Source organism: Eschscholzia californica, unplaced genomic scaffold, assembly GCF_041429995.1.
Source record: "Eschscholzia californica isolate CP2 unplaced genomic scaffold, dmEscCali1.0.p SCAF_1, whole genome shotgun sequence".
Lineage (NCBI taxonomy): Eukaryota > Viridiplantae > Streptophyta > Magnoliopsida > Ranunculales > Papaveraceae > Eschscholzia > Eschscholzia californica.
The window spans coordinates 86,606,325-86,632,498 of record NW_028238198.1 but is presented as its reverse complement, the minus strand read 5'-3'; the positions used below and the strand labels follow the sequence as shown (position 1 = coordinate 86,632,498).

The following is a 26,174-nucleotide window of genomic DNA, read 5'->3' as shown; positions in this document are numbered from 1 at the left end:
TTATATTACAATGAGAAACTATAGTCAAGGTTTTGTTCTCACTACCACCACCATGGATGAAATATTAATGGTGGACATATTGAGTAGACTTCCGGCCAAGTCACTTATGCGGTTCAAGTGTGTAAGTAAGATTTGGTTGTCTCTGATTCAAAAAGACAAATATTTTTTCTCGTTACACAATTGTTGTCGAATGAGATTAAATAAAAAGATCCAAACACTAGATTTGTTCAAGCGAAGAATTGAAGACGTGACAAAAATTCCACGTATGTGGGAGGGAAAGCTTATACTTGGACCTGTTAACGGTATGTTATGTTTCGTCAATAAGTCGGAAAGTTCCGAAGCTTCTTTTCTTATTTACAATCTTTGCACTAAAGAAGAATCACCATTGATTACATCAAATTTATGGAAAAATAATAGTCATCTTATTAATCATGTTTCTCCTTTAAGTGGATTTGGTTTTGATCATGTTACCCAAGAACACAAAGTATTATTAGTGTGGCCGAAAAAAACTGGTGGGAAAGAGGTAATATGTGAGGTATTGACAGTCGGTGAAAATACTTGGAGAACGACTCACCAAGTACTACCTGTTAAAGACTTTGCATATAGAGATCCAGTCTACTTGAATGGTTCTATATATTGGTTCATAAGCAACTTTCCGCCGGAGGAGCGGATGGACAACATATTAGCATTTGATGTTGGAAAAGAGAAATTTAGATTGATAAAACCACCCCCCAATGGTATAAGATATATACCCAATTACCAATTTATACTCGAAGTTGATGGACAATTAGCCATAATGGAGAGAATGGTTTATGTCGATCGAAAGAAGGTGACAAAGAGGAGGGTGTGGACTTATATTGATCAGGAGGAAGGTGAGAATAATTACAGGTGGCGGATTTGGGAGATGATTGAATTGCCTTGTCGTATGGAAAATGATGAGATTCGTATTATTAAATCAATTCCAGGAACAGATTTATTTATAATAAAAGGTCTAACTAACTTGAAGGAATCTCCTTTTGTTTATATTTATGACATGAAGAAGAAGAAGTTTAGTGAAAATGGTAGTATGCCTAGGCCAGAAAATAAATTTAGAAACTATGTCATTTTGTCAATTCTTGAAGAGAGCATTTATCCTGTTGGAACACAACTAGCAGCCCGAGACCACCATGACCAGATGATCCCCACCCGCTCACCACCTAGGGTTGACACCGAAGAATGTTCTAATGGTGGGTTAATTATTAATCTTTGTTTTCTTTGTTTGTTTTCCGCTCTTTATGTTTTTAGGAAGTAAGGAAGTTTGTTATGTGATCATTTTAACATATAATAATAAAGCTTATTGATAAAGTCCCTTAGAGTCATAATCAATCGCCAAATAATTTTTTTTTCGATAACCATGGACACTTAGATCAACTTGGTCACACCAGGACAATTGTTTTGTTGTTTGGGTTTCGGTTTTGGTCTTGGTCCATAACAAACATAGAAATGGAACCTATAAGGATCTAAAGATCAGTTCTAAGGCTAGGTTCATGCGACCTTAAGACCTTTGGGATTCTTCCCTTAATTTCAAGATCAAGATAAGAAAAATGTAACAACAATCGCCGAAAAGTTGTATATTTTGCTCAGCGATTGTTAACGCCATTCAAGTTTTGTACAACTTACATTTCTGAATATTTCAATACAAGTTCTACAACATTTCCCTATTATAAGGGCTTTAGTACATTCATCGCCATCGCCACTCTAGAAGTGGTTGTCGTGAGTGAACCATCATAATTTCCTCCAACCGCAACTATTCGTGCTTTACCACATTGTCTTGTTCAGTCTCATTCATGGAGAAGTCATTCATCGTGTTTATAGCTCCCCAAACAACCATTGATTTCGATGGATCAATCCCTTCAAATACCATTTTATTCCTGGTTTTCCACAAAGACCACAAGATATATATCCTGGTCTTAAAGGTACAGTAACACAGCTAACAAGCTCAAATCACTCAATTGAGATAACAATTAAAATCCACACGAACTCATTACACTTGACCACCTGCTTGTGAAATTCTGTGAATTCCTTAATGGCTTCTACAACTGCAGAACTTGCAACAATCCGACGTGGTCCGACGTGGTCCGACGTGGTCCGACGTGGTCCGACGTGGTCCGACGTGGTAAGTGAGAAAAATTCAAATGAAACCACGCACTGAGTGCACCAGGATAAGAAACACGAAAAAGGAACCGTGGGTTACCAACAGTTGATCGATTAAACCTCACGTTCAAGGATTCCTGCAGTACAAGTACCCAACTAGGTAGCAAGTCATCTACAAGAATCAATTAAGCTTCAGGTGAATAACATTGAAGGTTGGCAACAGTATTCAGACATCACAATGTAGCAGTAGTTGTATACCTGATAATACTGACGAAAACAGCCAAATCGAAAAGAGCTTACTTTGAAGAGAGTTATTTCAAATTTTTAGTTGATAATGTATGGAAAGGAGAACTCTTCCCTTAGTAACAATGCTCAAGAGAAACCACAGCACCACCAAATTTTTTTGCCATAACCTGCTTGGAATTACCACAATTCGGTCAACATTGCCCAAGAGGTCGACATTGTTGACATAAACTTTAAAATTCTAGAGATCTCAAGTTCGATTCCCAGGTGGAATTTATTATAAATAATTGAATTTGGATTATTAAAGGTATAAATTGTTGGGGTCCCTCCTTATAATTAAAGGACTCCTAGTTGGAATAGGATTTCCCTTATTCCTTGTTTGGGGAAAAAATAGAAACTTCTATTTTTTCAAGCCTAAAAAGGAATTCCTATTTCTATTGGTAAACCTCCTTATTTATCATTATAAAAGGGAATGAAAGGGAAGAGATTATACACAACAACTTCCAGAACAAAGAGAAGTCAGAGAAAGAGAGATTTCTGAAGTGGTTCTTTCAAGAGAGATTGAAGGAGCAGAATATTGGTTTGAAGAAAAGAAGATTATTAATCTTGTGAAGCAATTTAGTTTGTGGTTATCTTCTTCAACCTTTGGTAATCTAGGATTTGTTCAAATCCTAAGGAGTAGGAAATTTCTATTTCTTTGTTTCTTTGTTCAGTTTATCCACCATAGGTTTGGTGAAGAGTTGTGTAACCCATTATTTAATTATAGTGGAAGATTTCTGGACTAGGTCCCGTGGTTTTTTACCTTCTAGTTTGGAGGGGTTTTTTGCCACGTTAAATAATCTTGGTGTCTCTACTTTTACTTTCGCATCGTTTATCTTCATATTCCTGAACAAGTTAATTAGGTTATTTTTCCCAACAAGTGGTATCAGAGCTAAGGTTGGATTTATTGTTCAGAAATATGGAAGTGAATACTAATCGTATGATTAGTTTAGATGGAGAAAACTATTTGATGTGGAAAGCAAAAATGGAAGATTTGTTATACTGCAAAGATCTAGCTGCACCCATTGAAAATCACGGTACAAAACCGATGAAGATAGATGAAGAAGACTGGAAGGTATTAGATCGTAAGGTTGTTGGATTTATTCGACAATGGGTAGAACCCAGTGTTTTTCATCATGTATCGACGGAGACTTCCGCTTATAGTCTATGGAGGAAATTAGAAGAATTGTATGATCAGAAGACAGCTGCCAAAAAGGCTTACTTGTTCAGAAAGCTAGGAAAATTACAATATAAAGAAGGAACCTCAATTGCTCAACACTTGAATGAGATGAAAAGTCTAGTAAACCAGCTTTCTGCAATGAAGTTAGTTTTGGATGATGAGTTGCAGGCCTTACTTCTTCTAAATTCTTTACCAGATAGTTGGGAGACATTGGTGGTGTCTCTTAGCAATTCTGCTCCTGATGGCATAATGCGCATGAATCACGTAACAGGTAGTTTGTTGAATGAAGAAACAAGAAGGAAATCATCGTCAGACGAGTCTCATTCAGAGGCACTTGTTACAGAAAGACGGGGGAGAGGTAAAAGTAGAAAACCTCATAACCGTGATAAGTCAAGGGGAAGATCAAAACCAAAGAAAGAAGTTAGATGTTTTGGTTGTGGAAAAATGGGTCATTACAAGAGTGATTGCAGGAAACCAAAGAAGGAAAATAAAAAGGATGATGAAAAACAAGATAATGTTGCGGCAGTTGCCTCAGGTGATGACATTATCTTACTCTCAGGTTGTGGAGAGGATTGCTTAAGTATGACTGAGTCAGAACTAGAAACAACATGGTTGGTTGACTCAGGTGCTTCGTATCATGCTACTCCATGTAAGGATTTCTTTAGATCCTACACAACTGGTGACCTTGGCAAAGTCAGGATGGGAAACTTAGGTTTCTCAAAAATCGTAGGAATTGGAGAAGTGAAAATTGAGACAAGCACAGGGAGTACATTGATTCTTAAGAATGTGAGGCATATACCAGATCTTCGATATAACCTAATCTCTACCGGAGTATTAGATGATGAAGGGTACCACAGTCACTTTGGTGATGGAAAGTGGAAGCTCACAAAAGGGTCAATGGTGATAGCAAGAGGGAAGAAGTGCTGTACTTTATACAGAACTCAAGTAAAACTGTGTAAAGGAGAATTGAATGCAGTTGAAAAAGATTCTTCCACTGATCTTTGGCATAGAAGACTCGGGCACATGAGTGAGAAAGGACTTCAAATCCTTGCTAAACGACAAGACTTACCGAACGTAAAAGGTATAAATTTAAACACTTGTTCTCATTGTTTAGTAGGAAAGCAACATAGAGTATCCTTTCAAAGGAATGCATCTGAAAGAAAATCCAGTGTTTTGGAGCTTGTTTATTCTGACGTTTGTGGACCTTTAAAGGTCAAAACACTTGGTGGTGCTTTGTATTTTGTTACTTTTATAGATGATGCTTCCAGGAAAGTTTGGACATATGCCATAAAGACCAAAGATCAGGTACTTGCAGTTTTCAAGAATTTCCACAACATGGTAGAACGGGAGACAGGAAAATCATTGAAGTGCATTCGCACTGACAATGGAGGAGAATACATCGGGTCGTTTGAAGAGTATTGCAAAACCCATGGTATTCGACATGAACAGACAGTTCCCAAAACTCCACAACAAAATGGTGTAGCAGAACGCATGAACCGCACTATTGTGGAGAGGATCAGATGTATGCTCTCAGAAGCAAAGCTGCCTAAAAGCTTCTGGGGTGAAGCAATGCGTACTGCATGTTATCTGATTAATTTATCACCTTCAGCACCATTAGATGGAGATGTAGCTGAGAGAGTGTGGACTGGGAAAGAAGTCAGTTATGAACACTTAAGGGTGTTTGGTTGCAGGGCTTTTGTGCATATACCTAAAGATCAAAGAGCAAAGCTTGATGATAAAGCCAAGCAATGCATCTTTTTAGGGTATGCAGATGAGAAGTTTGGATACAGGTTATGGGATCCAGTCGATAAGAAGATTATTAGAAGTAGAGATGTGGTCTTTCTTGAAAATCAAACTATTGAGGACTTTGGGAAAGTTGAGAAGCATGAGAATCATAGTAATGATCTCATTGATCTAGATCCACATATCTCTTCTAAGGTTATGCATGATAATGCAGGTGAAGAACAAAATCATGAAGATGAAGCTCATGAAGATGTTCCTATGGGTGATGATGTTGAGCAGGAAATGGAAGTTCAACATGAACCACCAGCTGAATTGAGAAGATCGACTAGAGATAGAGCACCATCTACCAAGTATCCTCCACACGAGTATGTGATGGTTACAGATAGTGGAGAACCACAGTGTTATGAAGAAGCCATAGATGATGAACACAAGAAGGAGTGGTTGAAAGCTATGCAAGATGAGATTGAATCATTGCATAAGAACAACACTTTTAAGTTGGTTGAAAAACCTAAGAATAAGAAAATTCTTAAAAATAAGTGGGTTTTCAAAATCAAAACCGAAGAAAGAAATTCACAACCACGGTATAAGGCACGCCTAGTGGTGAAAGGATTTGGGCAGAAGAAGGGTATTGATTTTGATGAGATTTTCTCTCCAGTGGTGAAGATGTCCTCTATACGGTTAGTATTGGGATTGGCTGCAAGTATGAACCTAGAAATTGAACAACTAGATGTCAAGACCGCTTTCCTTCATGGTGACTTGGAGGAAGATGTGTATATGGAACAACCAACAGGGTTTGAAGTTAAAGGTAAGGAACACTTGGTTTGTAAGTTAGAGAAGAGTTTATATGGGCTGAAACAAGCACCAAGACAGTGGTACAAAAAGTTTGAATCATTCATGAAGGATCAAGGGTATCACAGGACGGCTTCAGATCATTGTGTTTTCGTTCATAAATTTCCTGATGGAGATTTGATTATACTTCTACTTTATGTTGATGATATGTTGATTGTTGGTCAGGATGCTAATAAAATTAGCAGGTTAAAGAAGGAACTAAACAAGTATTTCGATATGAAAGACTTGGGTCCAGCAAAACAAATTCTTGGCATGCATATCTCTCGTGATAGGAAAGCTGGAAAACTTTGGCTATCACAAGAAAGATACATTGAGAAGGTTCTAGAAAGGTTCAATATGGACAAAACAAAACCAGTGAGTTGTCCATTAGCCAGTCACTTCAAGTTGACTCGTGATCAGTGTCCATCAACTAGAAGTGAGAAAGAAGAAATGGAGAAAATTCCTTATGCTTCAGCTGTAGGAAGCTTGATGTATGCAATGGTGTGTACAAGACCGGACATTGCATTTGCAGTTGGAGTAGTAAGCAGATTTCTTGCTAATCCAGGCAAAGAGCATTGGTTAGCAGTGAAGTGGATTCTGAAGTATCTTAGAGGTACGTCTAAAGCTCGTATATGTTTTGGTAATGATAAGCCAGTATTAGTCGGTTACACAGATGCAGACATGGCAGGAGATGTAGACTCTAAAAGGTCCACATCAGGCTACTTATTTACATTTTCAGGGGGAGCAGTGTCATGGCAATCTAAATTACAAAAGTGTGTAGCTTTATCTACTACAGAGGCAGAATATATTGCCATTACAGAATGTTGCAAGGAGATGTTATGGGTGAAGAGGCTGTTAGAAGAACTTGGTATGAAACAAGATAATTATGTTATTCATTGCGACAGTCAAAGTGCCATCCACCTCAGTAAGAATTCTAGTTTCCATTCCAAGTCCAAGCATATAAATGTGAGATACCAGTGGATCCAAGATGTTCTTGAAGAAAAGGTGTTGAAGATCGAGAAAATCCATACTGACGACAATGGTTCAGATATGATGACAAAACCATTACCCAAAGGCAAACATGAGCTATGTAGCAATGTTGCAGGTTTGGGGATGGTAGGTCCCTCTTCATAAGTCGGGAGGGGGAGTTTGTTGGGGTCCCTCCTTATAATTAAAGGACTCCTAGTTGGAATAGGATTTCCCTTATTCCTTGTTTGGGGAAAAAATAGAAACTTCTATTTTTTCAAGCCTAAAAAGGAATTCCTATTTCTATTGGTAAACCTCCTTATTTATCATTATAAAAGGGAATGAAAGGGAAGAGATTATACACAACAACTTCCAGAACAAAGAGAAGTCAGAGAAAGAGAGATTTCTGAAGTGGTTCTTTCAAGAGAGATTGAAGGAGCAGAATATTGGTTTGAAGAAAAGAAGATTATTAATCTTGTGAAGCAATTTAGTTTGTGGTTATCTTCTTCAACCTTTGGTAATCTAGGATTTGTTCAAATCCTAAGGAGTAGGAAATTTCTATTTCTTTGTTTCTTTGTTCAGTTTATCCACCATAGGTTTGGTGAAGAGTTGTGTAACCCATTATTTAATTATAGTGGAAGATTTCTGGACTAGGTCCCGTGGTTTTTTACCTTCTAGTTTGGAGGGGTTTTTTGCCACGTTAAATAATCTTGGTGTCTCTACTTTTACTTTCGCATCGTTTATCTTCATATTCCTGAACAAGTTAATTAGGTTATTTTTCCCAACATAAATAAAGTAGTTTAAATTGGGTTGTTCGCCCGTAGTTCTGTTGGCTTTAGACCGTTGTTCAGTTGGGCTTTAGGGGACGTAATTTGAGGTCTATAAGTTTATAACTTCTAAAAATGAGGACGGGTTATTCGGTCTGGCTATTCGGTCACTAGTACCGATCGGGTATCTGGACGGGCCATATTGGTCGGTCGGTTAGCGAGCGGTCTATTGACACAGAATTTTGATTGTGACCTTCCGCCAATTCTCTCGGGTCGGTGGGGCACTAACCGTTATGATCATTGGATGCCCATGGGCACTTTTTATCTCGATCGAACGGGTAGGATAGCGATTTTTCGAGTCTTTTTCCCACCATTAGTCTGAACAAGACGTAGAAGTGGTTACTTATGGAGTTTTTTTTTGGCCAGCGCTTTGGGAAAATCAAAATAGTTTTCGGGCTGTGAAGACTTTGTCAAAAACTGGTCAACTTTAGTTGTCGGAATCCGACCGAGCTTACTTTTTTTGACTATTTCTTCTCCATTCCGGCAAGAGTTGTCGGAATCCGACCTTCACTATCATCGTCGAAATCCGGGCACCACCATCATCACCAAAATCCGTCCACCGCCATCATCACCAAAATTCGACCATCACCATCTTCACCAAAATCCGACCACCACCTCCATAAATTAAAAACAAAATACCCGTAATCCCCATATCCCAACTCCATACATTTCTTAGATGATTCGATGCATTGAGATCCTTTAGAAGTCAATTCCATATCCAATCTGTTCTCCATTACGTTCCTTCAATCAATAAAAAACCACCCACCCACCCACCGTCTAGCTTTTGCTTTTCAAACCGACTCTCTTTCTCTCTCTCTATGTGAATGGTGAACGGGTATCTGTTTGCAGGAAAATGACAATGATTTTATTGGGAGAAGAAAATTACTCTAGATTGACAGGAACCGTTACAAAAAACGAGGTGCGGACGCCTTTTTATAACTACCAAGATGGATCCAGGCATCCAGCTACTTGGATGGCGGGAAACCGCGTTTGGGTAAAAAAAAAATGGTATAGTATTAAGAAACTGGGGTGACCGAGTGAGAAATCAAGATACTGAATTGTCCCTCGGTTTCTGCTTGTTTCGCTCGTTTAGACAATAAAAGGAGAAAATGATGAATGGTTGTCGTTGGAGATGATGGTCGAAAATAGTGGCCGGAGTTGAAGATGATGAAGAATAAGAGGAAGAAGCAATCTTTGATTTCCCTTAAAATTTGTTTTTCGGGAAATTCCTAAAATTTCGCATATTCCCTTTAAAATTTTATACTGCGGAATGCTTTCCCCAAAGCGCTGGCCTTTTATTTTTTACGCAAATCTCCTAAATAAAAGAGTCATGCTATTTCGGACCGGTTTTTCTAGGAAAGCAATCTGGCCGAGAGCCTCTTAGGGCCTGTTGTCGGGTCAGCCAGGTCAGTCATCACATTCACTCAGCCATCACATTCTCTATAGTAGGTGTTTGTATATGCCCCTTACTTTTGTGACAAGAAAAAGAAATTTAGTGTCAAACAAGTTACTTAACCAAATATTTCCTTTTTTTTTAATCAAAATCTTCTAACTAAAAGAGGGGATGGGTTTTTAAGGGAAGTTTAACTAAAAGTGGGATTCTCAAATCTCTCTGTGAATGTTCTTATACATATGTTCGACCAAGAAAGAAATTATAGAAAGAGACAAGGAAATAAGTTTGTTTAAACTACAATGAGTAACCATAGTGAAGGTTCTGTTCCCACCATCACCACCACAACTGCCGCTGCGGACGGTGTTTTAAATCTTCATGGAGTTTATGGTATTGATGAAATAATGGTGGACATACTTAGTAGACTTCCTCCCAAGTCACTTATGCGGTTCAAGTGTGTACGTAAGAGTTGGTTGTCTCTAATTCAAAAAAACAAACACTTTTTCTCGTTACACAGTTGTTGTCAATCAAAATTAAATAAAAAGATCCTCATCCGTTCTAACATATATTCTAATCGGAAACACCTACGAAGTAGTTTCCTCACACTAGATTTGTTCAAGCGGAGTACCCAAGATGTGACAAAAATTCCGCATACATGGGATGGAAAGCACGTACTCGGACCTGTTAATGGTCTGTTATGTTTCGTCAATAGTTTGGAAGGTTGCAAAGCTTCTGTTCTTATTTACAATCTCTGCACTAAAGAAGCGTCACCATGGATTACGTCAAATATTTGGAAAAGTAATAGTGATAGTATTGATTATATTTCTCCTTTAAGTGGATTTGGTTTTGATCATGTTACCCAAGAACACAAAGTATTATTCGTGTGGCGGAAAAAAAAACTGGTGGGAAAGAGGTAATATGCGAGGTTTTGACGGTCGGTGAAAATACGTGGAGAACGACTCACCAAGTACTACCTGTTATAGTCTTTGACTATAGAGATCCAGTTTACTTGAATGGTTCTATATATTGGTTCAGAGGCAACTTCCGGCCGGACAAAATTATAGCATTTGATGTTGGAAAAGAGAAACTTAGATTGATAAAACCACCCCCGTATGGTATAACATATGGGCTCAGTTACGAATTTATACTTGAAGTTGATGGACAATTAGCAATAATGAAGAGAATGGTTTATGATAATCAAAAGAAGGTGACTGAGATGAGGCTGTGGAGTTATAATAATTATAAGTGGATTTTTGGGGGGATGATTGAATTGCCTTTTTGTATGAAAAATGATGAGATTCATATTATTAAATCAATTCCAGGAAAAGATTTGTTTTTGATAACAAGTCTAACTGCTGACTCCGGCGAACCTCCTTTTATTTATTTATATGACATGAAGAAGAAGAAGTATAGTGAATATGGTAGTTTGCCTCGACCAGATAATAAACTTAGAAAGTATTTCATTTTGTCAGTTCTTGAAGAGAGTATTTATCCTGTTGGAGCACAACTAGCATCCCAAGACTACCATGACCAGATGATCACCACCAGTCCACCACCACCTTTGGTTGACACCAAAGAATGGTCTAATACTGGTATAGTAATTAATCTTTGTTTTCTTGGTTTGTTTTCGGCTCTTTATGTTTTTAGGAAGTAAGGAAGTTTATTACAGTTGAGTCTAGTCTGTGATCATTTTAACGTATAGTAATAAGCTTATTGATAAAGTCTCTTAGAGTCATAACCAATGGCCAAATTTTTTTTCAAAAGCCATGGCAATTCAGGTCAACTTGCTCACACCAGGACAACTGTTTTGTTGTTTGGGTTTAGGGTTTCCGTTTTGGTTCATAACAAACATAGAAGATGGGACCTCTAAGGATCTAAAGATTAGTTCCAAGGCCTGGTTCATGTGACCTTAGGACCTTTGGGATTCTTCCCTTAATTTCAAGATTAAGATTAGAAAAAATGTAATAACAGTGGCCGAAAATGTTGTTGCTCAGAGATCGATAATGTATTCAGGTTTTGTACAACTTACATTTCTGAATATTTCAATACAAGTTCTACAACATTTCCCTATTACAAGGACACTATCATTCTTGTCTTTCTTTCCTTTTCCTTTTCTGGATTCAAATGGACGTCCGAACGACCTTGGCAATATTAAGTAAATACAGTACCTTCTTCATTTATCAACCTCTTTATCACACGAACCGACAGGACCCATACTCGCAGATTCGTGATTGCTAACACTGCGATCATCTACCCCCTGTGTATACATACATAAATATAAGATTGATAAAAAGAAGCCAATATACAAATTTGTATTGAATTATGCGTACATGGTTACTTGAAGCCTCCCCGTTTGTTCGGTTAGGCTTGGTATTAAGATCGAACATGTTGATATCCATCTTTCGATTGTTGTCATCTTTAGCATTTGGTGGCACTGGAACAGAGGGGACTCTGTGGTTTTCGTGGTTCTCATTCATTGACATTTTCGGTGGCTGGTTTTGTTTTTTCTCGCTTGAATCCATTGGGTGGAAGGGAACTTCGTCTATCTGAGCGGACTTATCCACCACAAACTACAAAAAGAAAGATACTGAGAACCCGTTCCTCTTAAAAGAATCCAACAATGTGGGTACTAATATATACATATATCGTATACATATGGACACAAACCTCAGCTCGCTGTCTCAACAAGAGATATCTTGCGTGGGTTCTTTTACCACCAACATGAACAGCCATATCACATTGCAAGCATAGGGAAGTTCCGTCGATCTCACAGTAAAAGAAAGCTAAATCGGGTACCAACACCAAGAAGCTAATTTAGTTTGTTTTTTGAAGAAAAAGGAAGGAAAATTTATAGAAGAAGAAGCGAATATAGTGTACCAGGTGAATTTTCGCATATATCACAGCGAGGAACGTCATTTGGGTCGGCAAGTCCTACACGTACATGTCGACTCGCAAGCTTGTTACACATATGAACCTGCAACTCAAACATTAATGGTTTGTGGAAATTATACAGCTACCTTATCCATACGTTGTCTATAATCTAAAATAAACAAAACAAACATCGCTATAACATCAGCAGAACTCAAGTACCCAGAGTCCAAATATGAATTCCATTATTTGTCTCTCTATATTCATCCTTTCTTTCATCCAAAAACCCTAATTTTACACCCAATAGTTGTTAAAGGAGGGAATAATCAAGGAGGTATTCCCCTCAACCTCAACAAAATTAGACAAACTGAAAAAGATCAATTTTTCATAACAAATGTCATAACAAGAATATAAAGATGCAATTTTTTTCAGTATTTATTATCTAAACAACTCGAGTGTTTGCCTTGAATATAGGTCGATATCAAACCTGGCTCGCGACCTACCAACCCGCTTACACGGTCTCAGCACGAAATTTTAGACCTATTAGCACAACTGATTTCCGATGCAGGAATGGTATGTTAAGCAGAACTTATGTTAAGGTGGGTTACCAATACTAAGGGTATCAGTGTAATTTTAAAAATTAGAAAAAGAGAATTGGTGAGACAGTGAGTAGGTAGGATTAGAGTTTTAGTGGCTACATAAATTGAAACTCAAGTGGTATCTTATTCATTCTCACTATCCCCTTGTATGACGTGTTTTCTTATCACAGTGGAAATCATCGCGCCATCCTAAGAATAGGTTTAACAAACCGAATGACATAAATCCCTTTATATTCTGTGTGATTGTTTATTGTGATTCTATTTTTCTTGGTTACTTGATTTGGTCGCAACATTTATGGCCTAACCATAGAGAGCTCTAGATATTGTAGTAACTAGTAAGCTTACCTTCTCATCACAGGGAAGACAGAGAGCAGCTTCATCAGCAGCACAGAAAAGGGTAGCAGCAGCACCTTCACAAACATCACAAAGTGTTCTCATAATTCTCTTCTTCTTCTTCTTTCTCTCTCTATCATGTCTCTTCCCTAACTTATTTTGTAGAGAGTGAACAAAATGAAGTACTGGGTTGACCAAGAAACTGAAATAGCATGAATGGAAGGATGCAGACAATGATGATGCTCTAGTATTTTCAGAGCTTTTTTGTACTAAAGAAAAAGATGGTGTTGGTTAGAGAGAGAGAGAGAGAGAGAGAATGAAAATTTTGTGGTGAAGGAGAGAGAGATATACAAGGACTGGAATCTCTTCTTTAAGAAAGCATCTTGATTGAAGAGTTTTAACCACAAGTATATAAAAGATTTTGGGGGATGAAAAATATCTATGATGTTTCCATTTCACTCTCTTTTTGTCTCTCTTCCTCCACCACTACTTTCTTTCTCTCTCTCCCTCTCACACACACACATTCTTCACCAAATGATTCTACCCCATGAAAATGAGTGAAGGTTAGTTAGGTCTCATAATTTGAAAATCAAATACTACTATGTGGAATGAAAATGAGTGAAGGTTAGTTAGGTCTCATAATTTGAAAATCAAATACTACTATGTGGAAAGAAATAAGGACACCTATGGATAGCGATTGACATCAAGCCTATGTGACCGATAAACTTCCCGATGCTCCTGTTGTTAAGTTTGTGGTCATTTAACTCAAAACCAATTGGCAATGTGTGAAGAGGACCACAAACTTAACATGGTATCAGATCTAAGTCCACATGTGATAGGCTTAAAAGTCACACGAACTCCACGTCACCCAAAAAAATACACGTGTTAGGCTCAACCGCTCAAATATCAACGTTTTGAAAACCTAAAGATAAGAAAATGAAAGACAGTAGTCCCACCAAAGCCTCCATATCAAACACTCCAAACCAACATAATGCTACCACCTGCAACACCATTGAGCTTCTTTGACAAATGATACAACTCAAGTGGAAGAAACTTAATAGAGCACTGACATTGTTAGGAAACTGGTTGTTCTTCTTCACAACTCACAAGAGACCCAGGCAGATCGAGAATGTCAATATCGCTGATGATCACATTTTATTATAACTTGTATGTGTGTCTGCGCAGTTCAGACCGGAAATCTTAGAGAGAGAGAGGACTTAACAGAGACCAATGACAAGCTTAAACCTGATTGAAAAGCTAACATGTATCGAAAAGGCTGACTTAAAAACATAATAGGATGAATAATGATGAACAGAGGAGAAAGTAACTCTGGGATTTACAGAGAGAACTAACACAGGAAGAATGGCAAGACATTTTGGTGATCTGAAAATCAATCTTAATTTTCTCTCTCTACTTATGACTTTAAGACAGCACCTTCTATGATCTTCCATCCTGATTCGAACCAACACATTTCGTATCTCGTCGAGTACGACGTGTTATATGAGTCATTGTGTTCGGGTTGTGCAGTATCCGTGAGCTGGGCTTCCTCCTCAAGTGTTGCTTCTACCATTGCTCGTCGTCCGTCTAGTGAGATGGTTACACTGTCGATTGTTAAGCCGAGCAGAGTGTACTCCCAGAACCAACCCTTTTGTGCAATCTCTGCTGCACGATCTGTCCATATCTTAAGCATATGACCCTCCAATACCTGGTTGGATTAAAATGTGTCAGGGACTCGAAAACACATACGAAAAAAATAAAAATTCAAGAAGAGAAACTCAGAATGTAGTAAACAGAGAAAAGAGTTGCTTGAAGATTCCCAACATCAGAAGGTTTTTCCTAAGAGAAGGTGCCTGAGACTTCATTCAAATTTTCAGCCCAAACTCCTTTACATTTGAGAACTTGTTAGCAGTAAAACAAATAAGACTACTCATTTTGTGATCCAATTCACTGTGAAGAAATGCACAGTATAATGAAGAAAATAAGGTTTAGACGAAGAGGAACCATTTGTTACCTCAGGCAACTGACCGAGATAATGCTGAGGTCCCAGAGCCTGAGACTTAATATTCTGCCACTTCCGCACTAAACTTTCTGCTAATCTTGCATCCATTTTCGGTATTTCCTTAACAATATCGTCATCTGCACACATGTATTACCACAAATATCAACATTTTTATTCGCCTTAGTCTTTAGTTAGTATGCCAAAATGCAAACGTTCACAATAATTTGTCTCTCTATTTGTTACATTTAGCATGAGTACCCTGGTAATTGTGAAATACTGTGCTTAAGAGTTAAAAGCCTTCAATTTTACCTCCAGAAATGATTTATTCAACACAGAGAGCTATTAAGAAAGGAAAAAAAATACAAATTTTGAAGCAATAAACAAAACAGCGAAAGAAATTTTGGATCAACTCAATAACTTATTTTTTGAGTTTAACATGTAAAATGACAGAGAGAAAAAGTATCATCGGATCATACCCACATTGACAACGTCAGAAGCCATTGCTGAACCGACTTCTTTGCGAGAAACAGATAACCCATTTCTAGCTGGTATATACTTCAAGCCTCCTAAAGTCAGTAATCCAATTACCACCCCAGCACATGTGATCTTAAGACTTACATCTTTTATTTTTTCAGTTATGGACTCTTCATCTTCAACCTCATTGGCATAAACTTCCCCGGAGATCTTAGGTAACCCACCTAAAATATCATGATCATGAACCTCGGAGAATTCTTCACCTTCCATAGCAAACACAGTATTACTCTTGTTATTATTTTCTTCGCGTCTTATAGTTTCATCTTTGTCACCCATAGGAAATACTTTCTGTAAAGCAAGAATCGCAGTTGTCTTAACATTATCAAGCACAGCTGTAGCCTGAGTCCCAATTCTCACAATGGCTGCTGCAGCTGCTAACGGTGATCCACCAACCCCTTCCAGCCTTTCCAGATATCTCAGGACAGTGGGATCATCATAGTAATCACCGAGCTTGAACTGTAAATCTTGGGTATCTCTAAATCTAGGAAAAACCACCTCCATTAGCCAAGTCTCCAATAATCTACAAAGCCCAGGAAGAAGATCGTTGTCTTTGTCATCCACTGAATTTTCCATCACAAATTCGATAATTGATGGATTTCTATAGGGTGAGTTTTCATTATCTAAGCCCAACCATGAACGGCATTCATCGAGCTCTCCAACAAGCAATGAACACAGTCCACGTTCTAAGGCAAAGTCCGCTTCACGATCTGCCCTCATGGCATAATCAGAAACAACTGCTCCAAGAGATGTAACCTTGGTTTGTTGAAGTTGTTGGAAAAGGTTATCGGCATCCTTCATAAGATGGGGTTTTTTACTTACAAAGGCCTGGGTAACCAGAGCTAGTGCCACTCCATAAACTTCAAAACTCTCCGCCGGTATATTACTTGGAGTTGCAGCGAACAAATCCACCTTCATACAAAACAATGAGTACATAACAAGCTCAATCAAAATGACAATGAGACTTAGACAAGTTTACACAGTAGCAACCAATCACATAACTCACCTGCTCGGCTGCTGTCATTCTTAAGAAGGCTTCATTCATGAACTCTTCTCGAGTGAATCCTCCAGCAATAGCAGCTGCACCACCACCTCCAACAGCCCACAGAATATTGCGGACACCATGTAGACCTTCCTCTCGTCTTCTCTGGTGCTCCTCGTTCAGAGGCAATGCAAGAAGCTCTAAAACACAACGAGGGGTTATCTCTTCTAACGTGTCGTCAATCTGTGCTTGAAGATCAGGTGCAAGGTTACTCGCACCTTCCTCCTAAACGAAGATCACATACATTAAGAACAACCATTAATGCAAGTAAAACTAGTAAACCATATAAAGTTATGAACATGATATAAAAAAATCTCTCATTTTTCGACTGCCCTCTGATGAACAATTTAAACCAATTTGCTTGAAAAGAACAACATATAACAACCATTATAAAAGAAAAGACTAACAAACCAACCTGCAAAAGCTTCAAAGCCCTTTCAAGAACTTCACAACTTTGAATAACATCAGGAGGAGACAAAGCCATGGAATCCCTAGAAATATCAACATAAGCAAGTGCCATAACCAAAACAACATCTTGTTTAAAAGATTTAGGTAATCTCCCTTGTTTTAGCAAATTCTCCCCAATTGTAAGAACAATATCAGTCTCACCAGATTCTTGTAAAACAATTAATGCACCAGGAACATTATCCCATGGGACTTGAGTAATAAGAGTAGCATCTTCATCTTCAATAAGACCTTGATTATAATCAGCTCTTGAGTAAGGGTTAGCTAGGGTTTCACAAGCAGCTTGAAGAATCTGACGTCTACTTATTAAAGCATCTTGACTAAACCCATATTGAGGTTGTTGAGAAATTTTAGAATCGTATGCTCTTCTAATTCCGTCTCCTAAGAAATGAGTCTCAGCTCCTAAAACCTGATAGAAGTCGATGGGGAGAGGAAGGTGGCGATCAGGAAGGGAGGAAGGAGGAGGGGGAGGGAGGAGAGAAGAGAGAGGGGTGTTTGAAGAAGTGGTGTAGTTGCTGTTGTTGTTGTTGTCAGGAGAATCGACGGTGGTGGTGGTGGTGGTGGTGGTGGAGGAAGAAGAGGGGAATTGGAAGTCGGTGATGAGACGGTCAGCCCATTTGCTAGCGGAGCAAGTAGGAATGGAAGTGGTGGTGGTAGTAAAGTTCCCATTTCTACTACCAAAAGGTCCAACATTTAAGAAATTAGGGTTTAATTTGGGAGGAGGAGGAGGAAATCTCTTTGGTGTGTTTAAATTAGGGTTAATTGGTCTTCTTCCTGAGCAAATGCCTAAACCTAAATTAGGGTTCAAAGCTTCCATTACTCAAGAATCTCTCTCTCTCTCCAGACTCTCTCTTCTCCTCTATTTCACTCTCACTTATCTCTCCTTCTCCCTCTAGATAGTAACGACTCTATGTAGGTTTCCTTCGGAATATTTGCAACAGTTCCGTTGTAGTCTAGTTGGTCAGGATACTCGGCTCTCACCCGAGAGACCCGGGTTCAAGTCCCGGCAACGGAAAAACCTTTTTTTCTCCTCTGATTTTTATCTCCACGCCAACTAAGCACCCACAAGGCCTTTTGGTGTCACTTTAACGTGGTGTGAGTGACGATTGGTTATATCGACACTTGCATTTTTCCAACATATATTTCTTCGGCACTTTTTGTGCACTTATTGCGACATATTTTTCCAACTAAGTATCACGTATGCATTTTCTACCACTTGCGGCAACACTCCTTCATTTATATTTAGCGTGTGTTCTTTTGGTAACACTTGTGCACTTTTAATGAACTACTAGAACACTCGTAGATGCACTTTCACGAAAGAATGTTTAGGAATTTTCAGTGCATCTACGAGTGTTGTAGTAGTTCACCACTCTTCTGCACCATTTCGGAAAGAATGCTTAGGAATTTTCAGTAACATTTTTGTGCGCTTCTAGTGTGACGTTTTGTACTACTTCATTCACTTCTAAGAATATGGCTTTACATACTTATCCTAACTATTTTTGTGCAGTTTTTCAGACACTTTTTACTATTTTTAGTAACACTCCTTGAACACTTTGGGCAACATTAATTTGTACACTTCGGTAACACTTTGTACATTTTTAGCAACACTCCTTTACGCATTCTTAGCAACACTCTTTTATGCATTTTTAGCAACACTCCCTTGTGCACTTTTCGTGACATTTTTACCACTTGTAGTAATTAATTTATGCCAACATGTCTTCCTGCACTTCTGCCAACAACTCTTCCATGCATTCTTAACGACACTTTTTGTGCACTTTCCGCAACTCTTTCTAAGAAAATTGGCAACCCTTTTTACGCACTTTCGCCAACTCTTCTTCATTTTTTGGGGAAGTTTTGTCCCGTCTTTCATGCACTTTTGGTGACACTATCTCGTAAAAGTTCCTCATGTACTCTGGAGTCGTCTCGACCATGTTGCCACAAAACCAACTCCACACCATGCTTTTGCCACAAAACCAACTCCATACCATGCTTTTGCTATAAAACCAACTCCAATCTAACTCTTGATTTCTTCACAAAACACTACTACAATTCTACAATAATGAATCACAAATCTGAAAAGCTCAAGATAAATGTCAAGTTTCACAAGATCAATATAGCAAACAATTCAAGTTTTGTCTTCCTGAGAAATGCAGAATATTAAGCTTCTAGCAAGCATTTTATCTCAACTTTCTTCAACAAAAAAAAGTCGAGTGATGTAAGTAAAAGAACTCTTTGTGTTCTGTAATTCAAGTTTTGTCTTCCCGAGTGTTCAACGTAAACCAACATCTGGTAATAGGTCAAGATCAATATCTGTAACCCCTTAGGATCCTGTAATTTCCCATTGTAACGAAACAACTATCTCTTTCGAGTAGCCTACTACATAGCAACCCTAACATCAATGTGCATAGTCTACCAGGAGTGAATAACTAATCGCCTATATTACACAAGGAGACATTGCTTTTGCTAATTCTAAGTGAAAAGTTATATCAAATCGATCTATTTTTCGCATCATTTCCTACTATTGTTTATCGTCTTAGATCCTTTCGATGATTTATGTTGTTTTGAAGGGATATCTATACATTTGATCGTGTTATAATGGGTTGTCTAGGGTTCTTCGACGATGGGTGAGTCCTTCCTTCCTATATGAACTATTAGACAAAATTAACCTCTTAAGGAATACCCAATATGCAAAAAATCATAGATCTTAAGAAAACATTCAAAAAATTCAATTTCACAAGTACTGCAAGAATCATGATTTGGTCCCCATTTGTTCTTTAATAAAAACCCTAACTTTTATGCAAAAAATAAAAATAACAACCCTAACTTTCAGATGCTGTTAATTCTTCAATACAAATACATCGAAATCAACAATCTGAAACAAATTATCATTTCAAGTATTCAATTCATCCATTAATTTGATTCTGACAAAACCACACCATAATATGAAACCAAAACCCTAATCCCCAATTAGTATTTGGGAGAGAGAGAGAGATAGGTAGTAAAAAAAAAATCTTAATTTGATTCATATGAGCTTGAAAGGAAGAGGCCAAGGAGTGGATCTAGGTACCTCAACCTTGTCTTTAATCCTCTCGATCATCTTCTCCTTCTTAGGCCTCGCATTTCCATACGACCCTTTGAATCTCTTTCCTTTTTTAGTCTTCTTATCTCCTCGACCACACAGTGCCGGAATTGATGCCGTCGGACCACCAATCTCCGTCATCGTCACTCTTCTCACTAAACCGCCGCATTTCTGCATCATCGTCGCCATTGTCGCTTTCACTTCACTCTCAGAATCAAAACAAAGAAGAGGCCGAGAAAATATAGTACTGAAAACTAGAATGATATTTAGGATATTTCCACCCAAATTATGCTTACACTCAGTCCCCTTACCCTCTTCGCGCCCTACACAGGGCAGTGCCCTACGGCACTCGGACAGTCGGACTCCACTAACCCTCTTCGCGGACTGCAAGGGCCAGGGCCAGTGCCCTTCGGCACTCGGGCTTACACGTGTCCGTCTAGGCTTGAACAGCATAGACTCGGGTCAATTCAAAGCCCTCGGATAGCTCAATCCGAGGCCTACGAGGAGTGTTGAGTTTGAAACCCTTAGACTGCCCCAATTCAAGGGACTCAGACTGCTCAATCCAAGGCCTACGTAGCGTGCCAAGAGAGGAACGGCCTCAGAGGAAAAAAAAAAAAGGTGCTTGTATTCAAAGCCTCAGACTGCCACAATACGTGAGCATTGGACTGCTCAATCTGAAGGCTACGTGGAGTGCCAAGAAAGGGAATGGGCTAAGAGGAAAAGGATGGGGCGCCTTCGCGGACAGCCATTGATAGGAGGGAGAGAGAAGGAAAACGCCGTGGTGGTTATGGTGGTGGTGGGGGGACAGAAGAAGACAATGAACACTTAAAACCAGATGAAACAAAACCTTACAAGTTGGGCTTTTATATGAGAGGCTAGCGAGCAGCTTGCCCTTAGCTTGTGTGGTCGTACATGTAGCATTCGGTCATTCAGTGTTATTTATTAGGTCATTCATTATAACTTATATACATACATCAATAACAAATAAGGAATACAATAAGAGCTACAATCAAAGTTCTGGAAAGGATAAAAGTCCTACAGTTCATATTTTTAAGCAGAAATCAGGTCATCCGGGAAGCGTAAATTCACTGAATCAGGTGACAAGAATCTCCGGCAAGCGTGAAAAACAGCCGAATGGAACGCTGGTGGATTCTCTATGAACACAAAATGACCAGCCTGCAGTCAAAAAGTGTGAGATCTAGTTAATGGACAACTCTTACAACATTACTAATTTACTTATGAACTTTCTGAATGTGCAAAATCCATTTTCACAGGTAGACAAGTTCCATCTAATATTGATCGTAGATCAGATGCACACCTTAATTAGGTCAAAGAGACTCATTAACAATCATGTCTTGACTTGGATATTAAGGCCACAACCTTTAAGATGTCAATAATCATAAAGTACTGGCAATTCCTAGACAAGTGAGCTTGGATAGTTTTTCTGCGTGCAGAAGGATAAGATGATGTCCTTTTTCAGGACCTGAAACTCGAACTGCAGAATTAGCCCGCCCAGCTTAGCGAGAGACAGACTGGGCCGCCCCTACTGCACTAGGCCAACGCCGATCTTTGCCCACACTGCCAGATGGGTGGCGTCCCAAGAATCTAGGCAAACTTACGGGAGTAAATGGGAATTGGAGTTAACCTAAGGGTAAAAAAGATGGATTTTGCCTACTAGTCTAGATATGTTTGTGGTCGTGTTAGACTTTGTTCATGTGTTCGTGTAAGAGTGTGTTCGTGTAAGAGTGTGTTCGTGTAAGAGTGTGTGTATGGAGAGAGAGAGAGAGAGAGAGAGAGAGAGAGAGAGAGAGAGAGAGAGAGAGAGAGAGACCTGGGGCACTCTGATAATCTCGCAAGGGACAGGCATACTCTCGCGAGCTTTCTGCGCCCCTTTGTAGTTCATCCAATCATCAGTACCGTAAATGAAAGAAGTTGGCACTTTCCATTCTGATGACCTGCAACCATGGAAGAAAGAGACAAGTGCATATAAACATATTAGAGAAAGTGTAAAACCCATCACTTATGTCGGAATTCGACAATATTGTACAAATGGATGACTAATGAGTAGCACCCTCTTATGATAAGAATTAAATGTAAGACACGGAATTGATAGCTCTTCGTCTTTACCACAGCAGATCATATTCAGGGATGAAAAGTTTCATATGGGAGTATGGGTGTTCGTATAATTTTGTATCCCTCTAAAACTATTGACTAGAAAAACCATAACACGAGTATATTCAAGATTTTAGTCTACGCCTTTTATGGTAATTCAACAAACCTAACTTCCAAAATTGGTCTGACTAGAGTCAATTCATACCTCGAGTCAAATTTCAGATCTGACTTAGAGAAGTAAAAAACCAAATAATACAGAAGATAAAGAAAGGAAAATATTGCAGAGAAGTTAAATTAGCAATGACTTAAGACCTCTGAAGAAGCGGAAGTCGTGCAAACGCTCCAAAAGAAAATATGTACTTCAAACACAATTCTCCGCTAGCTTTGGCAGCTAAAGTATGGTATACGTAATCTGCCATCGAAGGGATGTGTTAAAAAAGGATTATGCAGTACTAGTGCCATATTGCAATTGAACTACCAAAGGTGGAAGGTCTAGTATACCTGTAAGCAAACTTGTCTCCTCTTCATTTAGTACATCACCATTTGCACTTACTTTGAATCTAGCACTTGTATATCTCCGAACCATGTCTGGACCCCAAGGACCTAAACCTCTGCATGGTGAACATAACTGAATCAAACTCATATTCGAGGAAATGAAATTCTCCCTGATCAAAATAATTCTTTTTGTCAAAGTAGGAAATCTTCATTGATATGGATACTGACACCTGCTTAGAAAATTATCAACAAATAGATGAAGAATGATTTGAAGAATTTTCAGCACTACTTTTGAAAGAAACCTATGACTAGATTACTATAAGATTAATTCAGAAAGGAAACAACCCCTCTAAGCAGATTTCAAGGTTCCTGCAATCCAAAAGGATAAGACTAAAACCGAGTTTAAGAAGCACAAGACTGATGAGAGCGTATCCACGGAACCATTTAAATTTACATAAAGTTAAATGAGAGAAGAAATGTGCATGTATTGTACAAATCTGTACGAGTTCATCTACCTGAAGGAAACATACATAAGAAGAAAAAGGGGAATACCGGATCACTTTCTGAGGAGTAAAGTTAGATTCCCAAAGATGGTTTAAAATAGCTCCTTTCCATGTTGCTCTAAATCGAGTTAGAAATTCAGACTTGTCATCAGCTTCTGATGAAAATCCAGCAGAACCCACCAAAATCAAATGTTGAATGTGTTCAGGATGCTGCGAAACGCATAAAATCATCGTTAGAACTATGAGGAAATGACCTGTTAAATATAATAAGCAATTAGGGAACAAAAAAACCACCTTGAGAGCATATTTGGCTGCAACATATCCTCCAAAAGAATGACCAAGCAAAATAAAGTTTGTGAGGTTTTTAGCTTTGCGCCATTCCTCAAAGGAGTCAATGAACCATGCCTCAGTTTCTGCATTCGAATAAACCTAGGATTAAACCCAGTCTTTTGATTACCCTAGTACCTCAATCGTTTAGAAGTAACCATGACAAGTACAGGGTCTGTATGCATTTTGTCATATAGTTTACATATCGAAAACATATATAATACCTTCAGTGGTTTTACATGTAAAATCAGGCCTGCTTGAACCACCCCACCTATAAAAAATCGCCCGATATGGTTAAAATCTGAACAATTATTCTTGAAGAATAGACATTAAGAAGAAGCATGAGTAAATATCCAATTTGGTAAAGACCAACTCACCCGAGCTGATCAATTGCAATTACTCTAAAACGACTAGCAAGAGCATCGAAATTCCGGAAGAAGAAACCTTGAGAGGCACCATAACCATGAACCATAACAAGAGTAGGAGAGTCATCTTTACTATCAAATGTAACCGTATTTATAAACCGAGGCTCGTCGCTCTTGGATCTAAACCACCTTACTGTCGATCCAGGCGGCCCTGATCCTATATTAACCTGCTCCTGAACATACGGAGTTCTGCAATGCATGTGAAAACAGAATTAGCTAAGACCAAATTAGCTGTTAAATATCATGTTTTTCGTTAACTAAAGCTTGTTATTCATTCAAAGTTTCAAAAAAAAAAAAGCTTGTTATATACTGATTGGAAGCGTAGTACTTCGAAAATAGGATAGGCAAAAACACATTTTTTTTAAAGAAAATTGACATCGGAAATGTTCATCAAAAGATTAAAACAATTATCGAAATTACTAATTTCCCTCCTCCAACGACCTACGCTGCAGCAGTTCTCGATACTATACGCACTTTGACACTCATAGGGTCATACCCAACCACTACAAGATTTTGTTACTAATTTTGAGCAAGCGAGCAGCTATAGCCGAGGCTCTAGACACTCTCCCAAGCGACGTGGGTCAATTCAAAAGATACCCCATTGAAGGAATTTCAAATCCATACAAAACATACCCCATTGAAGGAATTTCAAATCCATATTACCACGATTCTAGAAATTCATCAATACGAATATATCAGTCACCCTAAAATCCAGAACCAACTTCAGTTTCATAAAGGGTAAGCAATTTAGACTTTGTTTTATCCTTTGTAACTCTAGCATCTCCCTAACATAAAACAAACACAAATATGCAAAATAAAGGGATTCCAGTAATCAATCATAAACTCACTAAAAATTGAAACTTTTACATACCCTAAATTGAATTCACTGTGGGTTTCCATTTTCGAAACAAAAAAACTCAAAATCAAAGCAGAAACAAAGAATTACAAGATCAAAAGAACAATAAACAAGGAATAAGAAAGAGGGGCGTACTTGACCAAGGATAGAAGGCGTTTTTCAGCGGCAATAATTTGAAAGTTAGAAGTAGGAATCCAACGAAGAACAGAAGGCCAAAGAGACCTAGATCCAGATTTATTAGACGAAGAAGAAGAAAGTTCAACATCGACCTTTTTGATTGTTGCCTCAGCCATTTTCGACAAAGAAGAAGAAGTCGGCAAACGTCTGCTCATTCAATTCCTCAAATCAAATATATGGAGTATGATTCAGATTGCTGATGAATGAATTTCTTAGCTTCGCTGACTCTCTTCTTAATTTTTATTTCTCTCAAGTGTGACGTAATTGCTGATGTTATCTTCAAAGTCAATTTATTTCTTCAAACTTTCATGGAGTAAATAAATAAGAAAAAGAAAGAGGAAAGATCATTTCTAATTAGGGGTGAGCAACGGTCGACGAACCGACCAGACCGAACTCGGCCGAACCAGACCGAATGGTTTTTAGGCCGAACCGAATAGTATTCGGCTCGATTCGACTGAAAAGCCGATCAACCGATCAAAGTTTGGTTTGACTTCGGCTTGGGATATTGAAAACCGCCAAAACCGAACCGACCAAACTACATATATTTATTATACATTATATATATATATATATATATTGTATAAAATAAAACTAAAAATAAGTATTTAAAAGTTGAAACTAAATAGTAAATCGGGATTGAAAATTAAGGAAGGATTATTCTACGGATTGAAACCTTTAATAGAAAAAAGAGCTCCTTTGAATTATAAGTTTCTATTTGTTTTGTCCTTAAGTGAAAAGGTTAAAATCTAACCTAATTAATATAGTTTTCGACTATTCTTCTTGCCGCTTTCGGTAAGATGTGAAGTCTTAACATCAAAGCTCCCAATCTCCCATCAAACTAATACACCACTATTCAAGTTTTATATACTTGTCTGACCTTTGTGTATGGAATTTATCTTTTTAAGTTATTTATGTGTCTATGACGGTTACAAGACAATTGAATTTAAATATATGGTTGTTAAAAGATTTTAGTTATTTTGTGCCTAATACGTTATCTCTTTACGTTTTGATTTA

General features: G+C 38.2%; 5 protein-coding genes and 1 non-coding gene across 10 annotated transcripts; 2 read left to right on the top strand and 4 right to left on the bottom strand.

Annotated features, from left to right (window-relative positions):
- Nucleotides 1–265: 265 nt before the first annotated feature.
- Nucleotides 266–1,291, top strand: LOC147570619 (F-box protein At2g34280-like). The gene has a single exon (XM_086664654.1). The coding sequence runs from the start codon at nt 266–268 to the stop codon at nt 1,289–1,291; it is 1,026 nt and encodes a 341-aa protein (XP_086520780.1).
- A 10,029-nt stretch (nt 1,292–11,320) lies between these two features.
- On the bottom strand, nt 11,321–14,425 carry LOC147570618 (B-box zinc finger protein 19-like). Of its 4 annotated transcripts, none has more exons than XM_086657177.1 (7): nt 14,257–14,425; nt 14,095–14,150; nt 13,162–13,298; nt 12,227–12,323; nt 12,017–12,132; nt 11,680–11,919; nt 11,321–11,606 (listed from the first exon to the last, which is right to left on the bottom strand). In XM_086657177.1, the coding sequence occupies exons 3-7, from the start codon at nt 13,252–13,254 to the stop codon at nt 11,523–11,525; spliced, it is 630 nt and encodes a 209-aa protein (XP_086513303.1). In that variant the 5' UTR covers nt 13,255–13,298; nt 14,095–14,150; nt 14,257–14,425; the 3' UTR covers nt 11,321–11,522. The 4 variants fall into 4 exon arrangements, with proteins under 4 accessions (XP_086513303.1, XP_086513304.1, XP_086513305.1 ...); XM_086657178.1 differs by having other exon boundaries at nt 13,162–13,226; XM_086657179.1 differs by having other exon boundaries at nt 13,162–13,226; nt 14,095–14,406.
- A 7-nt stretch (nt 14,426–14,432) lies between these two features.
- On the bottom strand, nt 14,433–18,027 carry ARC6 (Chaperone DnaJ-domain superfamily protein). 2 transcript variants are annotated; one of them, XR_015231473.1, is made up of 5 exons: nt 17,137–18,027; nt 16,686–16,946; nt 15,629–16,591; nt 15,161–15,285; nt 14,433–14,854 (listed from the first exon to the last, which is right to left on the bottom strand). XR_015231473.1 is itself a non-coding variant. In XM_086657175.1 (5 exons), the coding sequence occupies exons 1-5, from the start codon at nt 18,001–18,003 to the stop codon at nt 14,564–14,566; spliced, it is 2,511 nt and encodes an 836-aa protein (XP_086513301.1). In that variant the 5' UTR covers nt 18,004–18,027; the 3' UTR covers nt 14,433–14,563. The 2 variants fall into 2 exon arrangements, 1 of the variants encoding a protein (XP_086513301.1); XM_086657175.1 differs by having other exon boundaries at nt 15,625–16,591.
- Nucleotides 18,028–18,128: 101 nt separating this feature from the next.
- On the top strand, nt 18,129–18,201 carry TRNAE-CUC (transfer RNA glutamic acid (anticodon CUC)). Its single transcript has one exon. It is a non-coding gene; the product is annotated as a tRNA-Glu (tRNA).
- Nucleotides 18,202–19,890: 1,689 nt separating this feature from the next.
- On the bottom strand, nt 19,891–20,513 carry LOC147570615 (30S ribosomal protein S31). Its single transcript, XM_086657173.1, has one exon. The coding sequence runs from the start codon at nt 20,452–20,454 to the stop codon at nt 20,209–20,211; it is 246 nt and encodes an 81-aa protein (XP_086513299.1). The 5' UTR covers nt 20,455–20,513; the 3' UTR covers nt 19,891–20,208.
- Nucleotides 20,514–21,185: 672 nt separating this feature from the next.
- Nucleotides 21,186–25,482, bottom strand: LOC147570614 (putative 1-acylglycerol-3-phosphate O-acyltransferase). Its single transcript, XM_086657171.1, has 9 exons — nt 25,119–25,482; nt 24,080–24,316; nt 23,927–23,973; nt 23,670–23,788; nt 23,425–23,585; nt 22,879–22,988; nt 22,690–22,789; nt 22,097–22,220; nt 21,186–21,441 (listed from the first exon to the last, which is right to left on the bottom strand). The coding sequence occupies exons 1-9, from the start codon at nt 25,313–25,315 to the stop codon at nt 21,316–21,318; spliced, it is 1,221 nt and encodes a 406-aa protein (XP_086513297.1). The 5' UTR covers nt 25,316–25,482; the 3' UTR covers nt 21,186–21,315.
- Nucleotides 25,483–26,174: the final 692 nt, after the last annotated feature.

Bases quoted from the DNA above. Each gene is read 5' to 3' on its own strand.
- LOC147570619 (XM_086664654.1), top strand. From the start codon at position 266: ATGTGGGAGGGAAAGCTTATACTTGGACCTGTTAACGGTATGTTATGT.
- LOC147570618 (XM_086657177.1), bottom strand. From the start codon at position 13,254: ATGAGAACACTTTGTGATGTTTGTGAAGGTGCTGCTGCTACCCTTTTC. The intron at 12,324-13,161 runs GTAAGCTTACTA...TTTGAGTTGCAG, and splicing joins GTCTTCCCTGTGATGAGAAG to GTTCATATGTGTAACAAGCT. The intron at 11,607-11,679 runs GTACGCATAATT...ATGTATACACAG, and splicing joins GGGAGGCTTCAAGTAACCAT to GGGGTAGATGATCGCAGTGT.
- ARC6 (XM_086657175.1), bottom strand. From the start codon at position 18,003: ATGGAAGCTTTGAACCCTAATTTAGGTTTAGGCATTTGCTCAGGAAGA. The intron at 15,286-15,624 runs GTATGATCCGAT...ACATGTGTGCAG, and splicing joins TTCTGACGTTGTCAATGTGG to ATGACGATATTGTTAAGGAA. The intron at 14,855-15,160 runs GTAACAAATGGT...TAATCCAACCAG, and splicing joins ATCTCGGTCAGTTGCCTGAG to GTATTGGAGGGTCATATGCT.
- LOC147570615 (XM_086657173.1), bottom strand. From the start codon at position 20,454: ATGGCGACGATGATGCAGAAATGCGGCGGTTTAGTGAGAAGAGTGACG.
- LOC147570614 (XM_086657171.1), bottom strand. From the start codon at position 25,315: ATGAGCAGACGTTTGCCGACTTCTTCTTCTTTGTCGAAAATGGCTGAG. The intron at 22,790-22,878 runs GTATACTAGACC...CTTCGATGGCAG, and splicing joins GGAGACAAGTTTGCTTACAG to ATTACGTATACCATACTTTA. The intron at 22,221-22,689 runs GTCTTAAGTCAT...CCATGGTTGCAG, and splicing joins CGACTTCCGCTTCTTCAGAG to GTCATCAGAATGGAAAGTGC.